This window comes from Macrosteles quadrilineatus, unplaced genomic scaffold (assembly GCF_028750875.1).
Source record: "Macrosteles quadrilineatus isolate MER2022 unplaced genomic scaffold, UCM_ALF_1.0 Scaffold_219__1_contigs__length_164744, whole genome shotgun sequence".
Taxonomy (NCBI): Eukaryota; Metazoa; Arthropoda; class Insecta; order Hemiptera; family Cicadellidae; genus Macrosteles; species Macrosteles quadrilineatus.
In genome coordinates this window covers 102,446-120,471 of record NW_026542812.1, presented here as the reverse complement: position 1 = coordinate 120,471, position 18,026 = coordinate 102,446, and the positions used below count along the sequence as shown (strand labels likewise).

The window sequence follows — 18,026 nt, the reverse complement described above, 5'->3', positions numbered from 1 at the left end:
CACTTCGAAAACCACTTTTTTGGGTCCAGGGGGACCCAAAACGAATATATTCACTCAAAACTCAAAACTCGAAAATTTTGACGAAAACAATACTTTCTCCATATACTATGGTATAGGGGGAGAAAGTAATACAGTACGGTACCACCAAAGCTTTAATCTATACCATAGACTAAGCAATGATTTATCTATGTCTATACATAGACTAGTAGTAATTTCTTGACACAATTTGTAAAATAATCCAGTTTAATTAAATTCAATGACATAATTAAAAATATAAACCCAGTAATTAATAATATTAATATTTCATATTTTATTAGGCATATAACGTGTTATAGAATCGAATACATTCTAAAACAGATAATTCCCAACTATTGATAAGATCGATTAGGATAACTTGATGAAAAATTCATCATAGCAATCGATTTAAACCGGTTGAATCGAATATGATGGTTTGGCCATAGTATGTAATGAACTCTTTTTGCCAAATTTTGAAGTTTTTTTCATGTTTTTAGTAAAATTTCCATGGTTATGCTAACTTTTACGTTTACCCTAAAATTACCCTAAATCTACCATTACCCTAAACTTTACCCTAAGACCAGTAAATTACCCTAAAAAAGGGTAATTACCCTAAAAGTGGCAACACTCGACTGGCTGTTTCTGTTTCGTAAGTTTCGTTTCCAGTGTTTCACTGTCTTATTTCACGATTCATTTCTGATCATTTTTTTCAATGGCAGCTAGGATAGGATGGAATAATTTTGAGGAACTGAGGTTAACTGAATACAATGATTTTATTTGGCCAATCAACAACCCAACAATATTTTTTAATGATATTCCATAGTGCCGGCTGCACAATTTGTTTTTCAGGATTAATTTTGCCAACAGTGTCATTTAGAGGCTTCTGATTGACTATAACGAAGGTTTAGTAATTGAAAAATTATTTTTGTTCATAGAATAAAATTATAAATGCCTCAAATTCAATTTTATATTTTTTATTATGAAATTAAACCGTCATAACCTAACCTAACCAACCAAACGTGCTGACAATGGAAAAATCTAATGAAGGTTTATTAATCGAAAAAAATAGTTCTGTTCATAAAATAAAATTATAAATGCCTCAAATCCTATTTTATATTTTTTTATTCTAAAATTAAACTATCATAACCTAACCAAACCTGCTTATAATGAAAAATCAAATGAAGGTTTAACCGAAAAAAAAAAATTTCTGTTCATAAAATAAAACTATAAATGGGTCAAATTCAATTTCATAATGTTTTAATTATAAAATTAAACCGTTATAACCTAACCAAACCAACCAAACTTGTTGATAATGAAAAAAATCCAATACAAAAAAATAGTGCTACGGGAGGAGTTCGAACCCGGGTCCTTCGGATCATCAGCCCAGCACTCTTTCCACTACACCACCAAGGCCGTTGGCATCAACCGTATCGTCGCGGTGCGGCGGTAATGATGTTCTCTCAGCCAATCAGAAGCCTCAAAATAATACTGTAGGCAACACTAATCCTGAAATAAAAATTCAGCGTGCCGGCTCCCCTGCTTCGCCGTAGTTACGGTGATATCCGACCTATTCTGATTAGTCTGAACTCTGAAGCGGGAGGATCGAGCATCAGTTGTTGAAAGGTTTTATTTTATTTTATTATATTTTGCTTCCAACGGTCCAAACAAACCAATTTACAATTATTATTTTTATAATGCTTACTCAATGTTCCTATAACTAAGGGTCAAGCCAAACATGCAAAGGGGTCTAAGATTCTACTTAATAGAGGGAACTACTTGACAACAAGAACAACAAACTAAAATCTGAGCAATGTTGACCAACAATGATAAATCTTTGATATAATTAACATCCCAGACAGCACAAGGATATTTTATAAATATTTTTTTATATATATATTTAAAATATTTTTTACATTTTAATATTATTTTTAAAATATATTTTTTTAATTTTTTTATAATATTTTAACATAATAGTTTTAAAATATTTTAAAATGATTAAAACTAATATGAATATGAAGTGATGATAATGAATATGAACATGAACAAATAACATGAACATGAACATGAATAAATAAATAATATGAATATGAATATGATGATATGATAATATGAATGGTTTTAAAAATATATTTTGTAAATATTTTCTATTTATCAGTTTAATATATTTACAAAATATTTTTAATATATTAAGACAAAATAATTTAGTTTTTTATGAAAAAGATATTTTTAAAATATTTTAGTAACCAAAAAGTATAGCTTTTAAGAATGTTTTTATAGAATTGTAACTGTAAAAATATTTTTTAAAACCCTTTTTAACACCTCTATAAAGAATATTATAGAAATATTTTATAAATAGCCCGTTTAAGTTTTAAAAATTTATTTTGGTAATTTGTTTCATGGAGCTGGGTAAAATATATTTCCCACACATTTTTTAAAAATATATTTTGACAACAAATTTCTTGTTCCTTAAAGAATTGTTTTAGGGCCATGATTAAAGACTTTTTTAAATAATTAAAGTAGCCTATACTAAAACTCGCATGTATATTAATTAAAGTAGTCTTAAAAATCACTCCAAAAATATTTCCTTTTTTCCCAAACAGTTAAACAAAATGTTTAGTCTATCTTTTAAAAGTAAACTTTTAACATACCGGTACCGGATGTCCGCCCAAGTAGCACACATTGTTATGGTTGGCCCAACGTTGGGAAATGGTCGGCACACGGTTATGGGATCCATAGTAAATTGGATCTATAATAAATTGGATCCATAATAAAATAATGTAGTCAGATGATGTTGTGATAGTTGTGCCCTACTAGATACAGTGGGGAACACCTGCTTAACATAGAACAATGATAATAATTATAATAATGCTTTTTTTTAATGGATATTCTTTAAGTTATTTGAGTTTATTTTTATTAGTTGAACAATTTAAGGAGAAAGATTAACTAATGTTATAATAATAAATTGTAATAACATTACTAAGATAATTGTAATTAAATAATCTTTATTCAAATACCAGTATCCTCTCCAACTCCCAGAAAAACAATTCATCTACTTGATGCCCAAACAGATTACCAGAATCATATTATATACTGTAGTATCAAAAATATTTTAAGTACTGCAACCATTGCAACTGTCGGCTTCTCTTTGACCTCTTGAAAACCCTCAAGACCAACAAACACAGATAGCTTAGAGGTAAGGTAGGAGGCTCATAAGTGGAAGATACCAGGTCCGAGATCAGTCCGGGATGAAAAATTTTGTTCTAGTTTTTTTTTAAATTTGTTTTTATGAACTATTTAATCAATTTACTCGACTAATAATTAGCCTTTTCATACTAAATCTTTATTATTTAAAATATTTAAATAAATCTTTTAATAATTGTTAATAACATTTATAAAATATTAAAACAAAATATTTTATTAAAATATTTTTAGGATACATTAGGGGTGATATAGTATGCATTTTTAAAATATACTTTAAAAATTAAAAAAATATATTTTTAAAATATCCTGTGCTGTCTGGGATTGAATTAGCGGGAACAAGTGAATTAAAAATAGCTGCACTTGGCAAAATTAAATGCGTTTGCATTAGGTAAATAATATTTGGACGGCTATATGCATAAGTGGACCAAGTGCCACTATGTTTAAACAGTGGTTAAAACAGAGATATTGAGAGTCAAGGTATGTGGTTTTACTCAATAAGTATGTGTTTGGGCTCGACGAGCTTGTGGATTCCATGTAAAAGAGCCAACCAGCTGCTGGGCTTCCTTTTTCGGGCTACCCGTGGACTAACAAATGCCATCACTCTCAAGAGAGAGAGAGAGAGAGAGAGAGAGAGAGAGAGAGAGAGAGAGAGAGAGAGAGAGAAATACTTTATTGTTAAAAAATCAAGACTCTGTATTGTTCCCTTATACGACAGCTGTTGGAGTACGCCAGCCCAGTTTGGCCACCCGGCTTCCATCTAGGGCCCATCAACAAACTCGAAGGTATCCAGAAGAAATACATCAGATTTCTCTGTTTCCGTCAAGGCATGCAGTACCGTGAAGTCCCAGCGACCGTCTTCTAAAACAATTTAAACCTGCTAGATCTTCACTTGAGACGCTATGTGGCAGACGTTGATTTCCTTATTCACAAACTTCTCATTGACCAAATTGACTGCCCCGCTTTACTTGCCCAAGTGGACCTCCGTGTGCCTTCTAGAACCCGTTCACAAGGCTTGTTAAACTCTTAAAATGTTTATTTATTTATCTGTTGTTTATGTGGCGTTCCCATCTCAATGATTGATAATTGATTGTAATATATGGTCTTTGGCCGTTGGAATGGAAATAAATAAATAAATAGAAAACAAATCAAATCAGACTCAATAACTCAACTTTTTTATGGGGGGTCGCATGCATGAATTCCAATTATTTCGTAAGTGTTATGCGTTATGGTTGCTACAACAAATAAAATTCCTTATAATCCCTTTTAATAACTATACCGGATTTTATATACACTATTAACGATATTCGAAGAACAGTTTTTTAAGTTTGCCTGTCTTTTGTCAAGTAGTTGCAAGAGTACCCAGTAGATGGCATTATTGTATTTACCAGTAAAAGTTCATTAATTTGCGTGTTCTGTCTACACAAGCACAAGCCACAAACGTTTATGATTTTTTTCTGTAGTAGTAAACATTTGGGCGTGACAAGTAGTTAAAAGTGCAGATTTTAAGAGCCAGTATTGTTATTTTAAGTTAAATGAAGCAGATTTAGTACTTGTATTGTTGATAGAACAAGCCGTAAATTCGTTTAGTTGAAAAATGACGGAATACAAACTTGTTGTTGTTGGTGGTAAGTACCCATCACAAGGAGCAATAATCCAATGACTCATTTGTATTATAGGCCTATGTAGGCTCTTTGTTATGGAAATGTAGCCTATATTGCATAAATTTGGATTATTCTTTAATTTAAATGTCTTCACACCGCAGTTTGATTATTATGAAAATATTTTTGGGACAAACTTTCAGTAAGGTCAAGCCAGAATGTGTGTCTGTTGAGGTCTCTTAATTTTCCCAGTTGTCTCAATATCTCAGCCTTGGTTGCGGGTAACTATTGATAAATAGAAGAGTTTGCCTAAGACCTGTGTATTGGTTCACACATCACATCAACAATATAGGCCCTAACTAGGCTATCTTTTGTCCTAATGTGTATTGTGTAGAAGGCTTTCAACTACAGGCTAGGCCTATAACTTGTCATATGTTACCAAAAGGCTAACAATGTTCATCTCCAGTTTGTGAAAAAGTTATTAGATTTAGGCCTACACATTGTATAACTTGCAGTAGGCTAGTTAAATTAACTTAGGCCTAATTAAACAAAAATTTTTGGGTACAACCACATTAAAAGTCCATGAAGGGTTAAAAAAGGCCATATAGCCTAGGCTAGGCTACCTAGCCGATAATCTTTTAACTTGTTGCATTTTACAGAAAATGATTATTTTTTGTAAATTTCACAAACGCTTGTTGGCAACACTGTTTACTTGGGGGATTCCATTACCTCAATACCTTCCCCCCTTTTCCTCCCCTATCTGTTGATATATTGTTTGTTCATTATGCGTGGGTGCCGTGACCTTGACAGGTTGTCTGTTCATATCATGCTCGTCTCAGAAGCCCAGCGTTAGTGTATTTTAAAGCGGGGCCTCACAGGCCCAGGGTTTTGGTTTGTGTGTTTTTAAGTAGGTTCCATTATTTTCAAATGGATCAATCAACCATTATTACTAGGCATAGTCTTCTTGTTGTTATTAATTGTAGTTTTTAGGTCCCACTCATGTATTTATTGCCAGCTTCCTTATTTATTATTATTGCACGATTTTTGTAACCACTGATATTAACTTATTATTTGCTACTTATGTATAGGCTAGTTCATAGTTCGAAAAAATTGTATTAATGGAGAAACCGTTGGAATAAATAAATAAATAAAAAAATGAGGTCTCACAGACCGGGGGTTTCAGTTAGTGTCAGCCTGGGTAGGCTTTCTGTATTAGTGTTAGGTTAAGCTGGGCATTCTCCTTAAGTTGCACCATTAAGTTTGACTTAAGGCAGAGCATAAAAATCTACCACAATAACCTAGTGCCCGATGTGTTTATGCAAAGAGAAAAAAAGCTGCAAAGTATCTGACCTACACTCATTTGAATGAATATGTCGATCGATATATCTATTCTTTGATTATTTCATTCGGTTATTTAGGTTAGGTTAACCTAACTAACTAAACTTAATGTAGGCCTATGTCGAACCCGGTTACCATCAAGAGAGTAGTCAGCTAGGTAACACTGTATTTAATTTCCTGCTGAACGTGATCAATTTGGTTTTTGTGGGATACCTTAAAAGTAAAAGTAAAACTAAAGTAAGGCTTTTACATTATAGTTGCCTGATAGTTTATAGTTTTGTAAACCAAATATGTTTTATATGCCTTTTTAATTAGAAAGAAAAATGTTTGATATATCGTAGGTTCTCTGTGGAAGTCTACCCTGAATAAGTTATGTTTTATAGTTCAATTAAGTTAATATTATTTTGCAATAACTAATAGGCCTATTTCATATCAGGGTAATTTGGTATTATTGTGACCACACCTAAATTGGTTACCCTTGGTAAGGTAAGTTGGTAAGGTTATCTTATCCTACTAACTTAACCTAACCTAGGTGTGGTAACCTAACCCAAATTAGGTGTGGTCGGTGTAATACCATAGTACCCATATTATCAGCCATTTAAATGGAAGACCATAGCTATACAGTATTTTGAAAGGTCTTTGGAATCAAGCATCTTTTCTATTTCAGCTGGAGGTGTTGGTAAGAGTGCCTTGACGATCCAGCTTATCCAAAATCAGTGAGTACTAAAAAAAAATAATAGTACTAGACCGTGTTAAAAAAACCCTTGATTTAAATAAATATTAGGCTGTTTTGCTAAGTAGCAAAGAGTAACAAACCTAGTAAAACTTGCATAATATATTTTTCAGTTTAATAATATTATTCCATATCCATTTGTTCAGTTAGTAGCCTACTATTTTCTTTATTTCCGTTAATTCGCCACCTGATATGCTAGGTTTACCATAAGTTATCGGTAAGATTATGTTAGACAAAGCCAAACATGAACGGTAAAAAAGATAGACCTAAAACGTAGATATTAAGTTAATTTGGTGGTGAATTAAAAGAAAATGATCTGTATTTTTGTATAACATGTTTGACCTAATTATCAATTAACTTACACTTCAATGAAATTGCTTTGCTTTAGGCTAAATGATTTAAAAAACAATTAGGCTTTTCTGTTTTTTAAAGTACCTCTTTTGTTGCAGCTTCGTGGATGAATATGATCCCACAATTGGTAAGTAAACAAGAGGTTTTTATTGCTACAAAATAAACATGTTTAACCTCTGGATCACGTTTTTATAAATAATAAAAATGTGAAATGCTTGTTGTACTGTCGGTGATCCGTATTTATTCAGCGACCAAGGTTTCCTACCTTAAAAGTTCATTTTCAATCTTACAACCAAGTAAAAAATTCTCTTGATCCCTGAGGCTGTGCAGAGTCGTCAAATAGGTAACACTTAAATACGAACACAAAAGCATGGCAACCCATAAGATCCATGTTAATTTTTCAAAATTTTCAATTCATTTTTTGTGTTTATTTTTTTAGCCTAGATTTTAATTTACAAAGGGATTCTGCACATCTACAGGAAAATATCTTTCCAACGAACAGGATGCGCAGTTTTTCCCTGCGATGCACACAAGCTGAGAAAAAAGGTTTTTTAAAGAAACATGCTTGCCTGCCATAAGATCCATGTTAATTTTTAAAAATTTTAAATTCATTTTTTGTGTTTTTTTTTAGCCTATTTTAATTTGAAAAGGGATTCCGCACATCTACAGGAAAATATCTTTCAGGGTTGCCACCAGCCATGAAAACCTTGAAAAGCTTGAATTATGCATGAATTCTTGTGACCATGAAAAAAGGCATGGATTATGCATGGATTTCTCAAATGGACCATGAATTTTCAAAATCAGGAACAATTATTCAACCAGTACCATTAAATTTTCCAAATAAAAAATATTTCATATTTAATAACGGTTTGTAGAAACGAACACCATGAAAATACTGTGTAGGAGATGATTATTTAACATGTTCCACGGTCAGAAACAATTGCTTAGCCTATTTCATTTCAAGTCATTCAAAGATGCTGATGTCAGCTGAGACTTCCCAAGGACTGTAGCCTATATGGTTCGAAAAATCATTAGTAGGCCAACCCCTGCGTATGAAAAAGGGGTATGGGGACTTCAATCACAAAAACAGTTAGACCATGCACGGAATTTAAAAGGGGTGCGCAATAAAACCGAATTTCCGACTCTGACGCCTGATTTTTTTAGCTTTTTGGATAAAACCACCTTATCTTGGTACGTTGTGGAATAAGATAAACCAGAATGCACATTTTATGACAATTATGTAGGGGGATAAAACTGGATGAATCAGGACTTTTTTGGCTGGGTGAGGAATTTTTGTTTTATTCCGGTGGTAAGACTGATAGGCCTATAGACCTAGACTTAATATATTTTACAATACTTCTCCAATATCTCATATAGAATATGGACCAGTTTTGTTGTCAACTTTGTTTTGAATGTTTATAAATCACTCTAAAAATTTTTATATTAAGTATGAAAGGTTATTCAAAAGTAACACACAAAGAAACTGCCTCTTTAATGTCAGTTTATGAAATCAGCAAAACTCAATTGTGTTGAATTTGTATAAGCGCATTGACCATGAATTTTTTGTAAACTACCAATGAAAACCATGAATTCTGCATGAATTTTATCATCCCACTGTGGTGGCAACCCTGTCTTTCCATCCAACAGGATGCGCAGACTTTCCCTGCGATGCACACAAGCTGAGAAAAAAGGTTTTAAAGAAACATGCTTTCCTATTAATATATAGATGTCAAATGTTGTAGTCGTTATAAATTTTACCATATTAACTTATACTTTCCTATGGTTGCCATTTTAGTTAAAAGTATTAAAAGTATAATTGATGTTTCAGAGGACTCGTATCGTAAGCAGGTTGTAATAGACGGAGAAACTTGCCTGTTGGACATTCTGGACACAGCAGGACAAGAAGAATATAGGTGAGTGTGCAAAGAGTTTGCCTCGTAAACAGAAGGTCGTTGGTTCAATCCTGAGGAAATGCTGTAGCTTTTAGATGGATCAAAGCATAGAATAACCATCCACAGGTAGACTACTCATCCCATTGTAAATTTTGAAGTTTTTTTTTCGTGTCTAGTTCACGTCCGGTGACACAGGGCGTTAGAAATTTTGTTTCTATTATTTTAGAGTTAATATCATGATTAGTGCTTAACTCTTTGGTTCTATAACTAGGAGAAGAGTTATTATTCATGATTATATAGTTTTATTTAGTCAAACGAGGTTTTAAATGGAGGAAATAACAAGAAACAAATTGTAAGCAAAACTCAACCTCTACAGTGCACCGGATAGAACTAACAATAAAATTAGCTTCAGCTGTTCCATAAGGATGAGAAATCTACTGAGGGAGTATGTTTGATCTATGATCAAAGTTAGACCTAACTGTCCTTATTTGTTATGCTAAAGAATGTCCTAATCTTAATCAGTGACTATGTTATTCATAAATTCATTCATTATTATTAAACCATTCCCACCTAAAGACAAGCGGTGCCCGTCCTACCGCTTTATGTATTATTATTATTTTATTTTTTAAATTCTTTTTGTGTTTCTACGCTAGTGGATACAATATATATAATATTGTATTATAACTATATAATATAATAATTCTCCTTTTATTTCAAGACTCACAACACCATAACACAATGCAACAATGCAATTTTGATGAAAAGTGTGTTTACACAATATTTCAGCACGTAGTACATTGTTATAAACACGACTCTTAATATTCGTAAATATATTCGATGTAAATATATTCGTAAATATTCGGCAAATATTCGTACATGAGTATTAAGGGAACAGTGGAGGGAGAGAACGAAGCCTCACTCTCCCTTCCCCCACCACCGCCTTGGCCCTAGGAGGTGCCGTCGCGTAGTTCAAGGCCAATGCTCAACAAGTCAAGATGGCGGACACTAATGTTTTTAGTATCGAAGAGCATTTAATTGCTACCGTGTGTGTTTATATTAGGCTTTGGATTATTAGAGGTAGAGTTTGAACAGTAAAGTTGTGACATAAATTTTTCAATATCAATAATTATACAGCGATTCACGGTACCGTAATGATAAACTAATCCTTATTAAATTTCCTCCAAATATTATCTTTCATAAATCTACTAGGTGAGTTATATCTATAACATTACAAAATGCCTTAAAACTTTATTAAGTAAAACAAATGAAGAATAATTTTAAAAAATTCAAAAGGATCTTTAGTAGTGCTAAGGAATTTCCTATTTTGTAAAATAGATTATTACATTTAATTACAGTACCAATAGTACCATACATTTAATATGTATGTGAAATTAAATTTCTAAACTGCTATTAAAATTAAAACATGGAAATCTCATGTGAGGTTATGTGATCAGAAAGTTATAGCATAGATAAGCATAGATAAATCATACTCCCTTAGTAGATTTGTCATCCTTATGGAACAGCTGAAGCCAATTTTGTTGTTAGTTCAGTACGTCCAACTGTAGAGGTTATGTTTTGTTTACAATTTGTTTCTTGTTATTTCAGTCATTTAAAACCTCATTTAACCAAATAAGACGATTTAATCATAAACAATAACTGGTCTCCTAGTTATATAACCAAATAATAAAGCACAAATCATGAAAATAACACTAAAATAATAGAAACAAAAGTTTGTCTACCCCAGCGATCACTGTGAACGTACATGAACTAGACACAAAAAACAAGCTTCAAAATTTATAATGGGATGAGGAGTCTACTTGTGTTGCTTAGTCTATGGTTATAGGTTTAGCAGACATACAATTAACAATCCTAATGTTTACTTAACCTCTATAATAAGACCCTCGATAACAAATTACCCTTAATAACAAGTATCTTTTTCAAATACCCTTAATTTTACATCAGCTCTGATCAAATGTGCAAAACTCCTTGAGAAGCCTGTCTTGACATAAAGTTATTTATGATCCCCAAGAGAATTGTTATCGAGTTTCTACTGCAATTCCATTATTATAGTGATAGGTTTCAAAATGACTTCTCTATTTTGGAAAAACTTTTTTACTAGTTATTTTAAACAAGCTCTTCCTAGCTCGTCACAAGTATATTTCTGGCACATACTAGAGCTGAAAGCGCACAATAGTCCAACTAGTAGGTTTCCTCTGTACTTTACTCCATGTAATAGCACACAGATAGGTCACAATACAGTAGCGTGTGCTATACTGCCTGAACCTCTTGTAGGCCAATAGGCAACAGAAACATGTGTATTTAAATAATCCCAGACAATATTCATGTGCCATTAAGGACAGTTATGTTTAATTTCTTTCTTCCTTATATTCCTAAGCTAATTGCTTTTTACAAAAAAACAAAAAATACACATTTCAAATAAAATATCGCCACTCTCTGATTAATGGTATTTTGGTTTCAGTGCAATGAGGGACCAGTACATGAGAACAGGAGAAGGCTTTCTATTGGTGTTTGCAATAAATAACGCCAAATCATTCGAAGACATCAGCAATTATAGGGAACAGATTAAAAGAGTAAAGGACGCGGAAGAGGTGCCTATGGTTTGTAAGTATCGCCTGGCAATGTTTCACTTAGTAGTGTCCTAGTTCAATCGTAGTTCTTGAATATTTATTGTGTCTTTATCGAGAATCACAATCAATTCGCAATCGTCACTCGGGACTACAATAATGCAGTGGACATAGTTTAAACGACCTCTACGGTCAAGGATACCAAATATTAATTTTTAGCCCCTACCGGTACTAGACGTACTGGAATTTGATACCAGCCTACCACTTAATTTTAATTTTAAAATTTCTTTTGACAAGAAGTCAATATACTGACCATTGTTTTTGTGTCAACTGAAATAATCGTAGTTTAAAAGTCAGAAACCTGAGTATTTCTTTAAGCCCTTCAAGTCACCATTGCTGGACCAATCTTCCAGGATCATAGTTTTGTTAAAGCTCCCTTTTTTTGATTTTCAGAGATTCTTTCTTCTATTTATATCCTGTAGTAACCCTCTTATTACATTTTAATCCAATGAATAGTATTTTCCTTCACTAGAGGTCTTTCTCAGTTTTAATCTTAACTCTTCTTTTAAATATTATCCAACTGGTAAAAAGAACTTGTTTCAACTTTCAATGTCCAAAATTTGACAACTGCTATGAATAAGAACTTAGAAGTTGTTTGTTATAAGCTGGTTCCTGGAGGAGTTTCTACTGGTTGGTTCAGCGTGAGATTATTTTACACTAAGTGGACTTCATTCTAAACCATTTGTAGGGCTTGAAATGTAATTTAGTTTAATGAAGCGTTGTTTAGGTGACTTTGTTATTGTACACCAACAACAGACTCCTACAGTTGGTTTATTGTGAGTTTGTTGTTAAACAGTAGTGGGCAACAAATGTGATCTGCCGACCCGGGCGGTGGAGATCTCGACAGCGCAGGACGTCGCACGAAGCTACGGTATCCCGTTTGTAGAGACATCGGCCAAAACACGACAAGGCGTTGATGATGCTTTCTACACACTAGTACGGGAAATTAGGAAAGATGTGAGTACAACAGTTATAAACTTCTTATTTTGTAAGAATATTTTGCAATAAGTGAGCTTAGAAGAAGTTAATTAAAACCACCCAGTGGTACATAGTTTTAGTAAATGAGAAAAACCTATGCATTTCCCTCATTCCTTCTTGATGATTCACTTCATACATGATCTAAGACGATAACATTAAGGATATAAGGGAAAATTTATTGTAAATCAATGTGTCATAGCAGAAAGTATTCTCAATTAAATCATTTACGTATTTTGATCATACAAAATTAACATTTATTTTACAAATTAGCTTTAGTTTTTTAGTTTAACACAATCACCACTGAGTGTCAGTAGACTGCACATACAAAGGAGTTGACAGCTGTTATTGAACCTGTTAAAAACATTGTATGCTTTCATTTTAACTATTAACAAATCTTGTATGATTAATCTGTTTTAAAACTTTTTACATAATAATTTTTAACCTGTGGTCAAATCTTTATATGTTTCAATCTGCAATGTAGCCTTGAAACTGAAGTTACTTGTCCCATTTTACCCAACTAGCCAGGTTATGACGGCATGTTTGGGGGATCCAAGGCTCAAAGACAGAGGAAATTAGGTTTTACTAAATATCAGTGAAAAGAATGAAAAGTTGCAACTCATGTGTCATGTTTGCAGAAGGAGCACAGAGGCAAGACAAAGGGAAAGAGAGGCGGAAAAGGGAAAAGAAAATACTGTCAGTTGTTCTAAAAGTGCACATTCCGCGTAATGTAGAGACTCAACGCAAGGCGCTCCAGCCTGGACATGTTACACCTCGATCGTGCGTTACCGTGTAGGAACCTTGTGGGCGATTTTCAGATCACTTTTACACTGGGTGGGGACGAGAGTGCTTGCTAATGTGCTTTGAGGCCACATCAGTTGCGGTGTCGTATGACTCGTATCACTTGGTATTTACACACATTTTACTGTTTGACTCATGGTTTTTCAAGAGATTACTTTCTCTATGCAAGAATGCTTGGGCGAGATAAAGGATCTTAGAGATGCTTGCAGGATACAGAAAGAGCTTGGGTTTAACTGGTATTTCAACCACCAATATCACGTGGATGAGCAATATCGGTTGTATTATGTCGCTAGTAGCTTTTGTTTTGTATCCCAGCCTCAAAGAGCTAACTATTGTCGCACATGGAGTTTCTTATCCAATAAGATTACTATTGATAATAGTGCAGAACAGATTTTATTCGTTCTAAAGCCAAAAAGGTGTAAAAAGTCTTAAAATCGCCCAATTACGAAGTGAGAAAAGGTTCACGTTTTTCAATATCAAGTCTTGAACCATTGTATATATCCGTCTAAACTGTTTATTGTTAAATCCTTACAGCCTTTATAGTATGTAATTGGTTTTTGTGACAAGGTTAGCGCAGACTATGTTGAATGAACGATCTAGGTGAGCATTCGTTGAATCAACGCCTCAGTCTCAGTGGTTTGTTCTCACTGCGCACAGTTTGTTTTGGGACAGGTGTTTGACTGTTAACCCCCTACCTAGAGATCATACTCATTGAGGTGCTAAATTAATTCAAGGAGTATAACATATTCGTGTACATTTTAACTGATAGAATATACTCACCCTTGTAAGAAACACAGTTTTCTTTGAATAAATCAGGAAAATGTTTTGTTTTTACTACTAACGATTCTCAACCTAATTGTAAATACATGTGCCAACCTGCACTTTCGCCTTCTGAGATAAACCTTTTTAAATATCACTAGTTGTGTAAATTCAACATTTAAAATCAGTGTCGTGTTTTATCCACGGATACTTTGTTGTACCTCTATACTTATTTTATGCTGTTGAAAAGAGTTCTGGTTTAATCTTTAATGAACTCAAATATTTTATTTTGGACGGTAGGAATAAGTGTTTTTTTTTAGTTTAACATAGATAGCTAGGAAGTTTTAGCACTTATTTTTAAGGTCTCTCTATGAAATGATTTCTACCCGTTATATTGTCTCGGTTTCATAATAATCGGAAAGAATGATTTTAAGAAGTAGAAACGATGCAGAACAAAAATAGCATGGATGGATAAATATGTATTTTTTTCAATACACTGCAAACAATAATTGAGTGGTAAAGTGTATTTAATTTCTGCAAACAACATGAAAAACCTTGAGATGTATTTTATTATTAGTATTTATGAAATATTGAAAAATTCATCAAAAGTTACCTTATGATACTTCCGTACTATTTTACAACTGAGATATTTTTTAGACCTTTTTATCATTATGCACATTATTACTATTTATTTGAAGTAGAAGCACAAGAACAACCTTTGCACAAATTGTATAAAATAATTTCATTTATTGCTGCAATTTGTCTTACATATTTGCTTAGGTTAGGCTTTAGATATCTAAGCATTCTTTGTACACTTCTGTAAAATATTATTGATAAACTAAAAATTCTTTAAGATATGCTACATTATAGATATTGTTTTAGGTGTTAAAATAGTTTCAGTATCAATGTTGCATAATTAATTGAAAAAGTCTTGCACAAGTTTTCCCAGTCAAAGATTGTTTAAAATGCTGATTTGACTGCTGATGTTAAGGGTTTCACCTAAATCCTTGAACTAATAATAATTGGCTCGATTTCTAAAAATTTTTTAAATTTGAATAACCGATCAACAATTATTCTCTATGAGGAATCTGACTGAAAACTATGCAATATTATATTTTTGCAAAAAATAAGTATTTATAAACCCAAGATTATGTTTGAAAAGTTAGAACATTCATACCGGTACTTGAGATTTGTGACTTTGTATCATATTTTTTACTTGTAAGTGCATACATTATTATTCCACCACACTAAAATAAACACCCAAGTCATCAAATTTACAGGGAAATTATTTGAAACTATAAATACATCAGTTGCACTTATTAAACGCACATTGTCTTTTGCATGTAATTCATAAGATGTAAATTTAGATTAAAAATTCCTTAATACAGTTCTAAATGGAGTTGAAGATTTTAATACGTTCAGTTTGCCTAGTTACTTTTGATTATAGTGTATGTTGAATGTATAAATCTGGGAATCACAGTTTTCACAAGTTTTTATCGCTAAGAACCCCTCCAAAAGTCTGGTCAAACCTCATTTGATTTTGTAGGGTGTCTTGGTCAACTGTTTCAAGTCTTTCATATTGTGAGATCTCAGAAATGTCAGTAATTTTATATTTTCTTACTGTGAATAAGAAATTGTGTATATAAAACTCGATAGTTAAGAGTGAAGCATGAGCTTCACTTTACGTAGGTCTAGTTAATGTTAGTTACGTTCTGTTCTAACCTGACGGAAAGTGAAAATATGTAAATAAATTTACCACCCAGGAAATAGAGTGTAAGTTTCTCGAACGTGGGCACCTTTGAATGGATTGTCAGTTGAACAAAAAATTCATTTTGAGTGTGTTGATGGTATTGCTAGCATTTACATTACTATGGTTGATTAATGATTAGTAAATTGTTATTGTTAGCGCAATCAGCGATGAATCAATCTTGTAAACTCATTCCCAGCTATAATTTGGTGTCCTATGTGTATTGGAGTGATTTTTAACTTTTAAGTGATTGGGGCTGGTTTTGAATACAATAAATATCACCTAAATTTATATTCAAGTTGATTACTTAAGAAATGCTACATCAATACTTGGTAACTCTTCTTGATTGATTTGTGCCTGTTAGAGTGTTAGTTGTAAGTCGACTTAAATATGTGTGTTGGATTTTAAATCACCATTAAATAGTTTTATTTTTATAGTTGATTACAAGTGAAATTTTACATAAATTGTATAAGGGTATAGAAATTTGTTGAACTTTTAAGTTCACTTGTCTAAAGTGTGTGAATTTTGTAAAATTAACTTGGACCGGTTTGACACAGCTATGATACGTTTCTGTTTTCAATCTTTGCCATGATTCACGAGTCCTTTACGAAACACCTGTCCCAAGCATATGTGGGAAAGACTCAGTAAAAACTGTTCAAATGTCCTCATAGATTTCCCATCTTGATTCTATTTTCTGTTGTATTATTATATAGATTTTGATTTATTACTGATATTTTATTTGTAATATTATATACAGTTTAGCTTCTATATAAATACTCTCTTATTTTATATTCAGCCTCATTTATCATTCCTAGTTTCCCTCGAATAAATCTACTTAGTCAAGTTTCAGCAAGCCAACAAATACTGCTACATCCTAGCAGCTGTTTTGTCAACCCTTGCTCCAAGTCTGATGAATCTGACTTGAGCAAACTATCCAAGTAATTCAGCAAACACCGCTGAAAGATGTGCTTGACATGGAGTCAAGAGTTGACCAGTGTTGTTAGCTTGATAGATAGACTGACAATGTGACGTTTGAATTGAAGCTAGCAGTTGTGGCAGACTAAAATGTAGAATGAGTTCAGTTGCGACTTCCTACTCAGTCACCTAAGTGGCATCCCCATCTCAATGATTGATTGATTGATATTCCTTGATCTCCAGCAAGATTGAGTGTTTGATTCCCATCTCTGTCTGTTCGGGAGTTCAGTTGGCCTTCCTGAACTCCCAGACGGTCAGTTTTAACTTAAGACTGACAAATAAAACTGACCGTCTGTATGCAAGATTTGGCCTGACAAAATTTTGTTAAATCAAACAGACCGATAAATCAGCAGGCCGAACTTACTGTCTGTATGTCCGCCTCAGTTCAGCCTCCAGCCCGGGGCAAAGCAGTAACTAGAAGTCAGAATTTAGTGAAACCGGGGGGGGGGGGTTCCGTTCCGCGGTTGGGATACTCCGTAATCATGTAATCCCAAACATGAATGAAGGTGATCTTGTTTGTCATTTACCATGTGAGGTCAGGCATTTACATTGTTATCGTACATTTGAGGTTAGGTTTCCAGTTTCTGTAGGTTTTAAGTTTTGGCAAACAAACCTTGTTGGAGACCACACCTCACATACCAGGTCGCAGCATATTTTTTAACTAGGATATTGCATTGCTTGTAGATTTCCTTTGAGGGGGTGTACACTTCTGTGTTATCACTTATCAGCGAGCTCAGGCATGAATAATTCTTTCTTTCTTCCTTGAAAACTCCAAATAATATACAACTATTTCTTGGAAAGTCAATTTTTATTGACAGTCATAAGTGAACTTTTGGGTTCTTAATGAATCTTGGCTGAAGATATTTTCTGCATGATATTTGATTAGTCTTTGTATGTACATACAGTACCACATGAAGATAAAGGATTTGATAAAGTAGTTCTTAAACATTACCAAATTTTTAGGTATTATATTATTAACCTCTGCCAAAAGTTCGC

The 18,026-nt window shown here is 33.0% G+C and overlaps 1 protein-coding gene across 1 annotated transcript; it reads left to right on the top strand.

Annotated features, from left to right (window-relative positions):
- The first annotated feature begins 4,636 nt into the window (after nucleotides 1–4,636).
- LOC128982358 (GTPase HRas) lies at nucleotides 4,637–16,844 on the top strand. Its single transcript, XM_054401319.1, has 7 exons — nucleotides 4,637–4,841; nucleotides 6,820–6,868; nucleotides 7,335–7,363; nucleotides 9,065–9,149; nucleotides 11,608–11,750; nucleotides 12,570–12,730; nucleotides 13,387–16,844. Exons 1-7 carry the CDS (start codon nucleotides 4,811–4,813, stop codon nucleotides 13,456–13,458), a joined length of 570 nt encoding a protein of 189 aa, XP_054257294.1. The 5' UTR covers nucleotides 4,637–4,810; the 3' UTR covers nucleotides 13,459–16,844.
- Nucleotides 16,845–18,026: the final 1,182 nt, after the last annotated feature.

Coding starts and splice junctions, on each gene's coding strand:
- LOC128982358 (XM_054401319.1), top strand. CDS start 4,811: ATGACGGAATACAAACTTGTTGTTGTTGGTG. Junction 6,869..7,334: donor ATCCAGCTTATCCAAAATCA/GTGAGTACTAAA, acceptor CTTTTGTTGCAG/CTTCGTGGATGAATATGATC. Junction 12,731..13,386: donor TACGGGAAATTAGGAAAGAT/GTGAGTACAACA, acceptor TCATGTTTGCAG/AAGGAGCACAGAGGCAAGAC.